This window comes from Cynoglossus semilaevis, chromosome 16, assembly GCF_000523025.1.
Source record: "Cynoglossus semilaevis isolate Cse_v1.0 chromosome 16, Cse_v1.0, whole genome shotgun sequence".
In the NCBI taxonomy this organism is placed as follows: Eukaryota; Metazoa; Chordata; class Actinopteri; order Pleuronectiformes; family Cynoglossidae; genus Cynoglossus; species Cynoglossus semilaevis.
The window spans coordinates 5,485,923-5,499,599 of NC_024322.1; the positions used below are offsets into that span (position 1 = coordinate 5,485,923).

At 40.4% G+C, this 13,677-nt stretch overlaps 1 protein-coding gene across 2 annotated transcripts; it reads right to left on the reverse strand.

Moving 5' to 3' along the window:
- Window positions 1-607: 607 nt before the first annotated feature.
- On the reverse strand, window positions 608-10,547 carry shox (shox homeobox). 2 transcript variants are annotated; one of them, XM_008328226.3, is made up of 6 exons: window positions 9,969-10,547; window positions 8,274-8,482; window positions 5,049-5,106; window positions 4,782-4,870; window positions 1,317-1,529; window positions 608-954 (listed from the first exon to the last, which is right to left on the reverse strand). In XM_008328226.3, the coding sequence occupies exons 1-6, from the start codon at window positions 10,213-10,215 to the stop codon at window positions 865-867; spliced, it is 906 nt and encodes a 301-aa protein (XP_008326448.1). In that variant the 5' UTR covers window positions 10,216-10,547; the 3' UTR covers window positions 608-864. The 2 variants fall into 2 exon arrangements, with proteins under 2 accessions (XP_008326448.1, XP_008326447.1); XM_008328225.3 differs by having other exon boundaries at window positions 4,782-4,891.
- Window positions 10,548-13,677: the final 3,130 nt, after the last annotated feature.

Below are 13,677 nucleotides of genomic sequence, written 5' to 3' on the forward strand. Positions count from 1 at the left end.
CAAAAAAAAGTCTCTTTTATTTTTACCCTTTGTCTAAGATCATGTCCTTTTTGCTCGGTGCTCGACAATATCAAATTTACCCTCCCGTGTTTTTTTCATTAGTAAAGTAGTATCTGTTTGTAGTGCCATTTGTAAACACCCACATACAAGACCTGAAGTGCAAAGGCTATCTTCACTTCTTAAACCCAGAATACAACACAAGGAACAGAGAGAAAGAAGAAAAAAATCGGAGTGTTCTGTGAGGAGGGAAAAAAAAAAATCTGGCCAGTAACACACATGCCCAGTAACACAGAATAATGTCTCTCCCGCCGCAGCAACAACGAGAAAAAAGAAGTTGTTGTTGCTTTTGCAAAAGCACAAGTCCATAAGAAGCAGGGTATCGAACCATAATGGAGATCTTTCACTTTAGAGACGTAGAGGGGAGGAGGTGTTGGAGGTTGTGGGTTTGCTGAATGGCAGTGTTAAAAACAGTGGTGGAGCGATTGTGTCAGGTGTGGATGGAGGCCAGTCCCAGAATGGGCCTCTGTTCGAGCTCATGCACTTGGCAGCAGCAGGGAACACAGTGGTTAAGGACAGATATGGCCTTTTGTTCAAAGCGTTTTCTTCATTTTTTTTTTTTGTTTTTGTTTTTTTGTTGGAGTGAGGGGTGAGTTTTTGGGAGGTCGGAGGGCAGTTTGTCCTAAAGGTGAGAGCTGTTCCGTTGCAGCGCTGATGTGGTAACGTGAGTCTGTTTCCCACATGCTCAAACCTTTTGGCATTGCCAAGATGGCGGCAGCAAGGCTCTGCTTTCAGCCCTGCTGCTGCCGGCCAGTTTGCTCTGTTCTAACGTCTTCTGGTCTGACGGGCACCGGCTGGGCCCGGCTTTCAGACAGACATCCACATGTGTTTGTACGGTCCTTGGGATGTGATCTGTGCCTGGAGTGGACTGAGCCACTGGCCCCGCAGAAGTCCTGCCTGTTGGGCGAAAAGTAAAAGGTGATTTCATTGGTATTTAATTACCGTTCTCTACAAGTGGTTTGTTTTGGCAGCTGGTTTTGTGACAATTTTCTCACTCCCTCCTCCTCTTTATTTTCTTCCTCCACTGATCTCCCCCTTGTCTCTGTCTCTCACACACACTCTGCCTCTCCCCCCTCTCTCTCTGTATGTGTTCCTCTCTTTCTCACTCAGTGTTTTTGTTTAGTTTAGTTTTTAGCTGTGAGTGTCACGGCCCTTTTTCACAGGCCCAGTCTTGTGTGAGAGGCGATTATGGGCATCAGGCGAGCGGAGGGGCAGCCCGTTGGGGGTCAGAGTCCCAGAGCCTCCGTGTGTTTTCTTGCCTTGAGTCGCAGGTCGGCGATGCTCGAGTTCTTGCTGTTGCTTTTGGCGGCCGCCGCCACTGCCGCCGCTGCAGAGGCCGAGTCGGCAAGGGATGCGATTGGTAGTCCGAAGGGAGGAGGAGGGAACATCAGGTAGGGAGCGTGAGCAGTCAGGTGAGGGTGCAGGTGAGGGTGAGAGTGGGTGACACCGTCCAACTGCAGCTGTGCTTGGACCTGCAGGAGAGGAAAATATAAAATCAATCAGCATCAAGTCAGGGTGAACAGAGATATATTTCAGTCACTTGCTATGAATGCTGGGTAAATCTCTGAGAAAACAAATGCAAGTAACAAAATTAATATTTAGCTCTGTTTAAAATGAGGCTTCCTGCCTTTTTCATTATCAGCAAATACTTTCATGAAAACACATTTGTCATTATGTAATTATAATTATAACTAATTACAATTGCATTTTGAGAGAAAAAAGACAAAACATAACATGAGGGAGGGGGACTGTGTGGACACTGTGTCTGATTGACAGCGTTGTCGTCCTTCATGATGGTTGCAGGGTGACCCGGCTCCGATTGGACGACCCAGCTGTCAATCACGGAAATAAATCTGCTGTCCAATTTACATACCATTCTCTTTCTTCTCTCTCTAAATGTGATTGTAATTTACAAAACTGACATCGAGGTCCATAAAAGCAGACCCGGACCTCTGCACTGACAATCCAAGTCATTCTTAATCCAGTAACAAATTCCCAGAGTTTTCCTGGTGACTCACTCAGGGCTGAGGATGTCTCTGTCCCGTTTTTATACACACTATTTGTGGAGGCCAAGAAGGTATATGTGTGTGTGTGTGTGTGTGTGTGTGTGTGTGTGTGTGTGAAGTGTGCAGGATTCAGGTTTCACAGTCTTGACACTATTAAATCCCCCCTCAAATTTTACCCCCTCAAAGCTGTTGCTTACAGTGTGTTTTGTAAGAAAATAGTTAAAGGCTACACTCTCCGCCTGAGCCTTTTTTTTCTTCATGTCAGCTATTCTAAAAGTTAATGAATCATACATTGCTCTCAGACACCACATCCTATTTAATCATCTGGAATCAAAGTCTTTCCAGGACCCAGAACAGATTTGTTTAATTCAGAGTGAGTACGCTGTTAAACCCATGAAAAATATGCAGTCTTGTTATTCTGATTATGTATTCAATTGCATAAATAAACAATTTTGCACTAAAAAGACATTCACATATTTGGACTTATAAATATTTATACAGACATATCCCTGACTGAAGAAGGGGGAAAATAAAAACGGCACAAGGAGCATAGAATATCACTTTTTACATTCTTGGCAATTATTTTATAAGAAGTAAGTGAAAATTAAGCATCTGTTCACCTCTCAGGGAGAGAACTGAGCCTTTTGCCATTTCTCATGTGTTTCAAACACCGCAGGAAGAAGTGGGGAAACGCAGACGTTTCATCCTTTCTTCTCCAAGTAAAATAAAATGATACAAATGCAAAGTTTTACACCGAGTTTCTGCTCCGCTCTCTATTATATTTTCCTTAAACAAATATACAAAAAGTGACTTTTCGGGTCCTTAAACCAAGCACAGATTTATATCTGCTCAGCCGCGGTGCAGCGGTGTCCACACAGACTTCTGCTGACTGAGCGTATACATATCTCTTTAGCAATAACCGGGCGATAAACTGCAGCTGTGTCTCAGAGATTCCAGAACAATGGTGGAAGACTTGAAGTCAAACCAGAATATGTGTGTTTTCTAATGGTAGAAAAACATAGATGGACTGAAAAGTGGAATTTACAAGGAGATAGGATGTTCCCCAGGTTATAAAATGGTACACGCGCTGCGTAAACCATTTGTGACACACAAACCTTCCTGTTGTTTCTTTTTATGTCACATGACAAGCAGACCTAAGCCTCAGCGTTAGTTTTCATTGGCTCTGAATATTATTGAAATGTAACGTTCTTTATTTCTTCTCATAAATCATGTCCATTCGCTTTTAGTATTCTGAGAATCCTAACGAATCCTGAAGTTGAACTTCTGTTCCATCAACTCCAGCTCTCTGTCTCTTATCAATAAGACCCTCGACCAGTTGTCCTCTCACAGTCAGACTCCCTGAGGTCTCTGAGACCCATAGGTGACTTCTTTGAGTAATTTGAATTGCCCATATATGGATAAAGGACAAAAAACATTTGGGGTGCACATATCCACCCCACATTTGTAGCCCACATGATAATTGGACATTGTCCCTCTCAGATCCAGAATTCTGTTTATTGTCTCCTATTCTATAAATTATTTTATGCTCTTCATATGCAATATGCAATTTATTCCATTTGTACCTAATACTAGTAGTAGTCTTTTTGCTAACTTCTGCAGTAACTAAGACTTTCTACAGGTTAGCTCAGTGCCAGGTGGTATTTTGGAACAAACAGAAGTAGTAACTGGGCCACGCCATGCAGTGTGGAGCCCACATGAAACCACGTTATTAGTAGATGTTGATTTCATTTTAATAAAAGAAATGTCTGCTAAGCTGACGAAATCAGGTGGTGAGCTGGTGGTCGTTGGTCTTCTACTCTGGTTATTCATCGTCATGGTATTATGGTTTGTACAGGATGAAGACACATGTATGGGGCCATACCTTTGCCTCAAACATCACTTCACCCAATCAAAAGCCCTGCCCTTGTTTCATATGCATATTGCTGCAGTGGAAAAATCAGTGCAGTCCGTACGTGCTGTCCAACTGCTTGTTTCAACCTTTAAAACAGGAAGTCTCTCTCTCTCTCTCAGTATGCAGGCCGCGAGCCTCCACCCCGCCACTGAAGCTCAACGCCAATATCCATAAGAGCTGACTCCGTTCCCCCACTTTCATCATCTCTTTTATGTGCCGCACCGTTGCCTTAATTAGGCTGCTGCTTTTCACAAGGGTCAAGCAGACAACAAAGCAGCCGGGGACTCTCTCTCTCACACACACACACACACACACACACACACACACACAGGCAGCAGATAGCAGCAGATCAAATGTCTGTCCACCTCTCCTCTGTCTCTCTGCAGCCTGATTCTCTCAACTCGACCAGGAGGTGAAAGGTACACCGGGGTCTGAGCTGCCCACCCTCCCTTCTCCCCCCTCTCCACTTCAACATACAGACACATAGAGGCTCTCTCATCACTTGTGTCTAATAGTTGTACATGGCCTAGATTCATGTGCGTGTACGAATATAGAAGGCCTACTTTTACACCAAGAGAAACACACACACACACGCCCATGCATTACAGGTTACTCAGTCGTCACCTCCGTGCCTCTCAGGATGCTGAGTAATCACCTTTGTCTTTTGACTGCATGTGTTTAACTTTTTTTTTCACCTTTAAAATAACCTCATCTCTACATACGTATGTAACGGTGTGTGAGCGTTTCCACATTTTTATTCTGAGCTTTTGTCAGCTGCTGCTATAATGTGAGCGAACAGTGCCTACCTGTTGGAAGGGCATCCTCAGGGCACCCATGTTGACATAGGGTGCAACTCTGCATGCATCCAGGTGACTGCCACTGCCCAGAATAACACCTGGAGTGAACGGAAAGATGTCTGTCAGGCAGCCAGACAGTTGTTGTTATGTGAGATGAGGAGGTCAAAGGATTTTCCACATGCAGTACAGTAATTAATAAGAATAATAATATTGTCAAAATTAAGAAAAATAGAATAGAAATTAGTCATTCTTAAGGTCAGAAAATGTGAAATCTACCTTTGTGCATTTGGTTTTCCTGTTTTCGACACTTTGCTCTTCTGTTCTGGAACCAGACCTGTGAAGGAAAAAAAGAAAACTCTTTCACTTTCTGTAGAAAATGTGCAAAAATAAAATCATCTCTCATGTTTTTCTGCTCTAATATAGAGTATTATTTTAATGATACAACTTTGTGTAGAATTCTGTTATTTGTAAGCAATAAAATAAACTAAGACTGAAATAATTTGTGTCCAGGCAGGTAAATGGAAACATAACAAAATCCTAGTAATAAAAAGTAAATAAGTGTTTACGAGGCTCTGGTAAGATTTGTACAAGTTGGATAGAAATTGAAAGGATATTTTTAACACAATTAATCAACCTGGGTTCATTTTGAGAACATAATATTGTAGAGTAATAAACACTAAATTACTAGTAAGTTCTGCAGATATATGTATTTAAAAAAAAAAAAGCTTAATTGTAAAAGTGCACACGTGCTTCCAGAAACGCATGCATCCTTAAGCAGTTCCCAGTTTTGCAGAGATTCTGTGATGCTGCTGCTGGGCCTATTGTTAATCATCATCAACCTAATTTGCCTCGGTGAATAACATTATCTCTCCTCCCCTTCGACCTCCGCAATGATTATCAGTTACAGATGCAGGAATTAGCGCACCGCAAAGGGCGCAAAAGGCTGATTGTATTTAGGATGAGAAGGAGGAGGAGGTGAGGGAGGAGGAGGACTCAAAGGTGCCGTGGAGCCATTTTACAACGCGTTTAACACGGTGTCGATGAGACCCGAGCAGCCACAGAAGCAGCAGGAAACGCGGTCAATAAAACGCCCATTAGTCAGACAAAGAAGTGGCACAAAAATAAAAAATAATCGACAAATTCCTGAGATTCCGAAATAAATAGTTGTCTTTTTCAATTACATTTAATCAAAACTGATTTTTCTTTGCATAATTGAGTAAATTAATCAGAAGTATTTAAACATATCATATGCAGTATATATGTATATTCATATACATAGCCCTGCTAAATATATGTATATATTTACATTTATATACACGTGTATGAATATATATATTTAAATATATTGTTATATAGAATATGGTGTTACGATTAATATAATAACAGTAATATGCTATTATTATTGTTGTTGTCGTCATAGTTATTATTATTGTTAATATTACTATCACTTCACACTCGGGCCGTCCATTAGTGTCTGCGCGCTGTTTTATGAACTGTTACTGCAGTAAACCACGTTATGAAGGGTGTTTATGAAAATAGCAGGTGATTTGTTTTTGCTTGGTTTTGTTTTTCTGTTTTTTTTCTTTGCATATACAGACACACAACAACCCCTCAGATAAATCAGGGCTAATATTATAGACGACTTAGCCCGGGATCAATTCCAATTACGCGGCAGTATGTTAAGCAAAGTGAACTACACTGGTTCAGACAGTTATTTCTTCATTAAGGGCCACTCAATGATGCGCTTCACAAACGCCCTAATCTCATTTCCTTTTTGATTTTTTATTAGAGACAGTGAATAATGACATTTAATTTAGCAGCGCGCCAGAAACCCAAAGATATTAGTCCTAACCGAATTACTGCCTGCTCCTCACCAAGCTCTCATAACTTTCAATTAGATTCATTGACAGCTGCTCGGAGCGCAGCCTTCACAGCCCGCAGACTGCAACAAAAACGTGTGGATAGTGCGTCACGGACCAGTGTGTAAAAAAAAAAGTCAAGATGTAGTGTGTGTGTGTGTATTTGTGTTCCTCCTCCTCCCCCTTGACGTCTTATGTGGCGTTTACGCACAGCAGGGAATATGCATCAAGTATATTTACACCATAAATGATTCCTAATCCACTGCACTTTATTAGTGATAAATGGAACTCCTGTATATATATATATATATATATATATCAATATATAAATAGATATATATATACCCCCCGTGTTACACTGTCAAGCAGCAGTCTTTGACTGGGAATGGGAGTGGATGGAGCTTATAAAGCTCTGCGGTGGCTTTTATTCATCCGATTAGATAGTGAACAGCAGCAGAGTTGGGCTAGAATTGAGTTATTTCTAATGTGTTTTTATGGGGACACTACATCAAGCCTATGGCAGGATATTACAAAGAAAATGAGGAGGGATACGAGTTGACATAAGAGCGCGTCCCCCGGAGCAGCCATTCAGGCTCTTCATTCATTTTAATCACTGGTTGGATTTTTTTTTTTGACTCCCCCACACTCACCCACTCTCCCCTACAATGATATTGGGATGTATAGGTGTATAGGCTGCAGGCCTGCTGCTATATGAACGCACAGATTCACCTGTTTTAAGGTTTTGTTTTAAACTGGTATAAATGTTCTAAAACCTGATTTAAAACCAATCGTATTCAACCTGATTTTGACTTGATCACATTCCTGCGATTTAAAAAAACAAACAGAAATAAACAGAAATAAACTTAAAGGACCAGAGATTTTTGAAAATAAACACCCGGAGACTAGATCCAGACATATTTTAGACTGTTTCGCAGCAGCAAAGACGTAATCAGATGTCTGCAGTTTTATGGTCAACCTTTGGATGACTAATGAGCTCTTAAAAATGTTGGCTTTATAAAAGGGTTCTATGGTGAAGGCCAATAAACACAAAAGACAAATGCATAAAAGCTTTTTACACGTTGTCAATTTGTGAAAATGAAATTATTTAAAATATAATAATGATTAAAAAATTGGTCAAATAAAGGTATTAGATGGAAGAGCTTTAAGGAGTACAGGTAATAAGGTTTATTTATATCTCTAATTTGTGGAGCATTTAATTCTAAATTTTTTCTTATTTTAAACTGTGTTCATTTGTTTTATTTTACTTTTGTATTGTAAATTAATAAAAAAATAAATATAATATATATATATAACCAAAGAAGTACTTCACAGTGTAGTTTTCGGGGCCATAATATTATATTATAATATATATTTAATATTAGTAAAACAAACGTCTTTGTTGTTTATGGATACTATGTATCATCCTTATCGTCTGCAAATATGTGGGTTTTTTTAAGCGTAAATATAAAATTGGAAAACCAAATTAATTGAATAAATAAATATAATGTGTATTTTGCCCAGGGAGTAAACTGACAGGTGCCTGTGCACCAGTTATATACATCCGTGGCTCCACCAAAGCTGCCACTGACTCCAAGGCATCATAGAACCACCGTAACAGAGAACCATGGGAGAACGTTCCTACCTGCACTCTGGCCTCGGACAGTCCCAGCCTCTGACTCAGCTCCTCTCTCATGAACGCGTCCGGATAGTGCGTCTCGTCGAAGAGCCGCTCCAGCTCGTTGAGCTGCTCCAGGGTGAAGTTAGTGCGACTCCTCCGCTGCTTCAGTTTGCCCTGTGCGTCCTCGTCCTCCGACTTCACGTCCTCCTTCTTCTCCTTACACTCGTATATCCCTGTTAAACCGTCCATGTTTGGGGAGAGGCGGGAAGAGAAGACGGCGTTAAGACTCTGGACATTTAACTAGTGTTCAGTCGGATGACACGCGTAATTACGCACACGCTGGAAAGGACGCGTTTACGCTTATTCCCTCCTACTGTTGCGTGGGGCCAGTAACTTACAGGGGCCTTAGGCCCAACACACACACTCACACACAGACACAAATACAAATAATTCTTCAACATCAACATTTCCACCTTTCCAGCCTCCATAACTCTGAGTGTTGTGTCAGCGCTGCCGCAAAACCCTGTGTCCAGACCATGTGAACCTCATACGATTAAATAAAAAATCCACAGTAAAGTACGAGCTAAAATGACATACATTTAAATGGTAAATAATTCAATGTATGTCATATTTTTTTTCTCCCGAGGTTTTTCAACTTATCTTTATAAATCTAGATATACTTTAAAAGTCCAACCGGTTGTCACTATAAAATAGTGATAACATCAATCTGTCGTGGATATTAATGCTGCAATGACGCACATTTTAGTCGCAGTTCTATTGGTGGCACTCTGTTAACTAAAAAGGTATTTTTCACCTAAAATTATATATATGTGTGTGTGTGTGTGTGTGTTTCCTTTATATATATATATATATAAAGGAAACACAACACAACACAAGATCATGTTTATTGTAACGTATGAAAACAATATAGGATAAAAAGTTATAAACAGCCCTCAGAAATTATTCAAATTTATTTTTTTAATTTCTAGAATAAAACCGTGTACACACTGCAGTCTACTTTTCGTTATGCTAAAACAAGTATGTTAAAAAGGACTACCTTTTTAACATGTTCAATTATAAGATGATGAAAACATAATTAGATTTATTTCTATTTAATATAAATAAACAAACAATGTGTATATAAATGTATTATTCTGAAGCCTTTCCTAATTTCTTTGGTCACAGTACACGAATATAACACATATTTTAAATATTGTTACCAACGACACAATTTGTTTTTGTCGTTCTTATATTGCTAATTTATTTTATTTTAGTAATACTTAGATAATTTATATCGTTTGATAGAATATCATTTTTTAATTATGTCTCTTTTACCGTCTGGCAGTAAAGTAAAAAATATTTATATATACAAATATTTTCAGAACATATTTGTAAAAAAGTTTACTATTATGATTAATTTAGGACAAACATATATATTGTTATATTTATTTTCTTTTAAGTGAAGGCTGAGTGACTGAAAACAACCATGAAACAGTTAAAGCCTCACGGCCACAGTCTAGGCCCGCCTTCTGATTTTATAAAATAGTCATTTATAACAACATAATGCTGCGTTAAAACTATTCTTTCAACATTGTCGTAAAACGTCCCCATTTTACGCGTGGACTGGGGCACAGAGGAGACAAACAAGTGAACTTGAGACATTGTGAGAAAACATGAACCACTACATTTAGAAAGAAACCGTGAAAAGTCCCTTCTTACCGTCTGTCGCCCTGGAAACATTAAAGTCCTTGAGTTTCTCCTTTTCCAGCTCGACGTGGTCCTTGAACAGATGCACCGGGCAGTGGTTGCTCTCCGTTATGTCCTGCAGGTTTGTCTCTGGGCTGCCCAGCTCCCGCGCCCTCGTCAAGCCGCTCTCCAAAACTTCCCTGTACGTGATCGCCTCCTTGTTGCTCTCCTTGGTTTTGGAATCGAAAGATTTCGACACGAATGCCGTCAGTTCTTCCATGTTGTCGGGCTCGGCGGCTCAGCAGCAGCGGTAGTAGTGGTCCAGCCTTTGTGGTGGAGGGGGGAGAGGAAGAAGAGGAGAAGGAGGAGGAGGAGGAAAATCCACCGTGAACGTTACCGTCTGTGCTGATGCACACTCCGGGTGTGCGCTCTGCTCCGCTCTGGTCTGGTTTGGATGGCTGTGCAGCAGCAGCAGCAGCAGCAGATAGGAGGGGTGGAGAAGAAGGGAGGTGAGATCACTCCTGCTGTTGTGACTGTGTATTTGAGTGCACACTATTTATACATGGCCACCTCAGCCCGGCCCCCCCCCCCATCACCACCACCACCACTACTACTACCCCCCATCTTCTCTCCGATCTGTGTCTTGAGCAATTACAGGCCGCTTCGACTTTGCAGAATTCAACTTTCACCAGCGTCCCCCCCCCACCCCACCTCCCCTCCACCTCTCCCTCTCCCCCTTCTTCCACAAATCAATGATGGAGCTGATGGAGGCGGTTAATTGAATTACGGGGTCATTAAAAATGCCCACCGGTGGCTCAGCCCGTGCGTGTGTGCGTGTGTTCGTGTGTGGAGGCTGCTGCTGCTGCCGCCTCCATGACTGATTTATTCTGAGAAAAATTAATTAACACGATCAGGAGAGGCACGTTTCTGTGAGGTCGCCCTGTGGACGTAAACTTTATTGTTTCTTAAATTGATTTAACGGCTAATCTGTGCAGAATAATCCAGATATTTTCAGACTTGGGGCGTTTATTCTGTAACAATCCAAATACGATGATAATACTTTTATATTTTTAATAATCAAAATAAAAATCAAATATGTATTAGCTGGGGAAAAAATAAAACAAATTCTAGCAAGAAACTTTTATTTATATTTATATATATTTACCTCTGAGAATAAAGGAAACTTTCTGTACAAATTAAAAAATATATATAATGAAAAATGGCAAACACTCCAAAGCAATACATTTTTAATTAACATCACTGTAATTAATATTTGGCTGTTATTTTAAAAAATCGACTCCCTTCAGAGTATTCACATGTGATCCTCTGTGGTTTACGGTTACAAATATGAGCTGCAATCAATACGTGTATCAGCAGTGGAGAGGGTGGGGGGGGGGGGGGGGGCATGTACTCCCTCTATTTACAGCATTTTCATGGGAATAAGTGCACAGCCTGGTAACATAATGGCTGTGCGTTATCCAAAGACGCTCATCAGTCCAGCACACAAACACAAAAGGCCCGGGGAAGGAGAAGGAGAAGAAGGAGAAAAGGAGGAGAAGGAGGAGAGAGATCCCCTGGGTTCGCCGCCCAGAGCGGGCCGCCGCCACTCTGAAAGTCTCATATCTCAGCACCATAATGACTGGGTTTGATGTCTCTCCATTTATCAGTGCGCCCGGCTTCACATCACCGCGGCTGACGCACACGTCGAGGTCTCTCCCCTGTGCCACGAACTGCGCCTTTTGTCGTTAATAGACCTAAATCCTCTTTAAGACGCAAATCTGCGCTCCCATGTCGTGTGCCTCCATGGCACCCCATAATAAAAGTGGATTTTTTTCCTTTTACAAAAGGGAGCTTATATGTGTGTAACGAAATAATCCTCAAATCCAACAGTCTTTGACATAAAATAAAATTATAGCGTTTGTCTGGCTCGCACACGATCCTCTGAACTTTGACACAAAATATCCGGTTTATAACTATTTATTTTAATGCGTTAAAATGTTGTACGATTTTGCATATATTTAAAAACACACAAAAAGTAAAATATATATATATAAAACAAAGCAATCACATGAAACAAATATATTTATTTCCATTTATTTAATTATAAGACCTGACGTTTTTGAGAATTTGAAGGAAGAAAATTTAGATAAGATGAAGAGTAGAAAAATGAATCCGTCTTTCACGCAGAGAATAGATTTAAAACGTAACACATCGTGCATCTTTAGATTTTAATTCTAACATTTAATCAAGTGTGGTAGTTTTTTAAAAATGGCATCTTTCTGCTTCATCGTCTCCATTGGTTGTGATGTTCACGCCTGTAAACGCTTGCTCTTGAATCTTTTGGTGTCCAATCAGCAGCAGCCTGGAGGAACATCAGACGGAATCCAGCAGGGATGCTGTTTACGCACGGACGCCGCTGCCGCCGCTGCAGCTGCTGAAGTTGTGTGTCTGTCGTTACACTTTTAATGGCCCAAAAACACTCTTAAAGGGCACCACGTCATATTCTCACTCTTTGCGCTCATTCCCCACGAACACTGTCACTACCACCCCGCCCGTCACTACTGCTGCACCAGCGCAAAGCGTAGCGTGGTATTTATTTATTTATTTTTAATTATTGACAGGTTTGTTTATTACACGGCTCGTGGATGTTGTCTTATCCAGAGTGGAGCAACCTGGCGGCGTAAAACAGCGTGGAACTGTGCCCTGAAAAAAGCCAAATTATTATTATTATTATTATTATTATTATTATTATTATTATTATTATATTGTTGTTGTTAATTTTTTTAAAATAATAATAATATAAATATTGATTAAATCCTTTATGTATAAACCCAAAAATTAAAGTTACACAAAAATCTACTACTTTGTTAATGTATTTTGTAAAATTACTTACAACAGCAACTTCAGCAGCCATTCATGTTTTTATTTCATGTTTTATATCACGTATTAAGAATTATTAATAACACTTTCACATGCTAAGTTAAATATATATAATATATACTAAATATATTTTATTTGTTCACAAGTTTATATGTGTATTGGTATACGTATACATATATGTATATTTATTTGTATATATTTATATATGTATTTGTATATATTTATCTGTATGTATGTATGTGTACTAGTGTATCCCATCAGTTGTGTATAGGTGCCAGTGAAGTATGCGTGTAGTGCTCACGGAGCTGCTGTAGCAGCAGTAGTATTAGTACCATAGTAGGTGCCAAGCACTTTCTCTTTTACTGTCCACGAGACAGTACTCATGTCCCTCATCGTCCATTTACAGATGATTAGAGGAGCTGAGGAATCCCTTCTCTACCTGCTTGTGATGGCCTTGGAACATTATCAAGACATCAGCAGACTTAAATGAGTCTGTGCTGCAGCTTCATGAGAGCAGGGAGGAGGAGAGAGAGAGAGGGAGAGGGGAAGAGAGAGCGAGAGAGCGAGGGAAGGATGTGGAGGGGTGGTGAATGGGAGGGGGATGCAGGAACAGTGTGGAAGTGAGGGGACTGGTCCTGTAAGCAATGCAAAGAAATGAGTGAATTAGACTTGTAGTATGTGTGTATGTGTGTGTGTGTGTGTGTGTGTGTATGTGTTGCCTTTAGAGATTTTTACGAAATGTTAAATATTAGCAGTGAGCTGCAGCAGCGCTTGTTGATAAGAATTTAAAAATGAGTGGAAAGATCCACAGACGACGAGGCAGAGAAAGTTCCTCACTCCAACACGTAACTCAGTGTGCGTC

Bases quoted from the DNA above. Each gene is read 5' to 3' on its own strand.
- shox (XM_008328225.3), bottom strand. From the start codon at position 10,215: ATGGAAGAACTGACGGCATTCGTGTCGAAATCTTTCGATTCCAAAACC. The intron at 4,892-5,048 runs GTAGATTTCACA...GCTGCCTGACAG, and splicing joins GGAAAACCAAATGCACAAAG to ACATCTTTCCGTTCACTCCA. The intron at 1,530-4,781 runs GTAGGCACTGTT...CCTCTCCTGCAG, and splicing joins TGAGGATGCCCTTCCAACAG to GTCCAAGCACAGCTGCAGTT.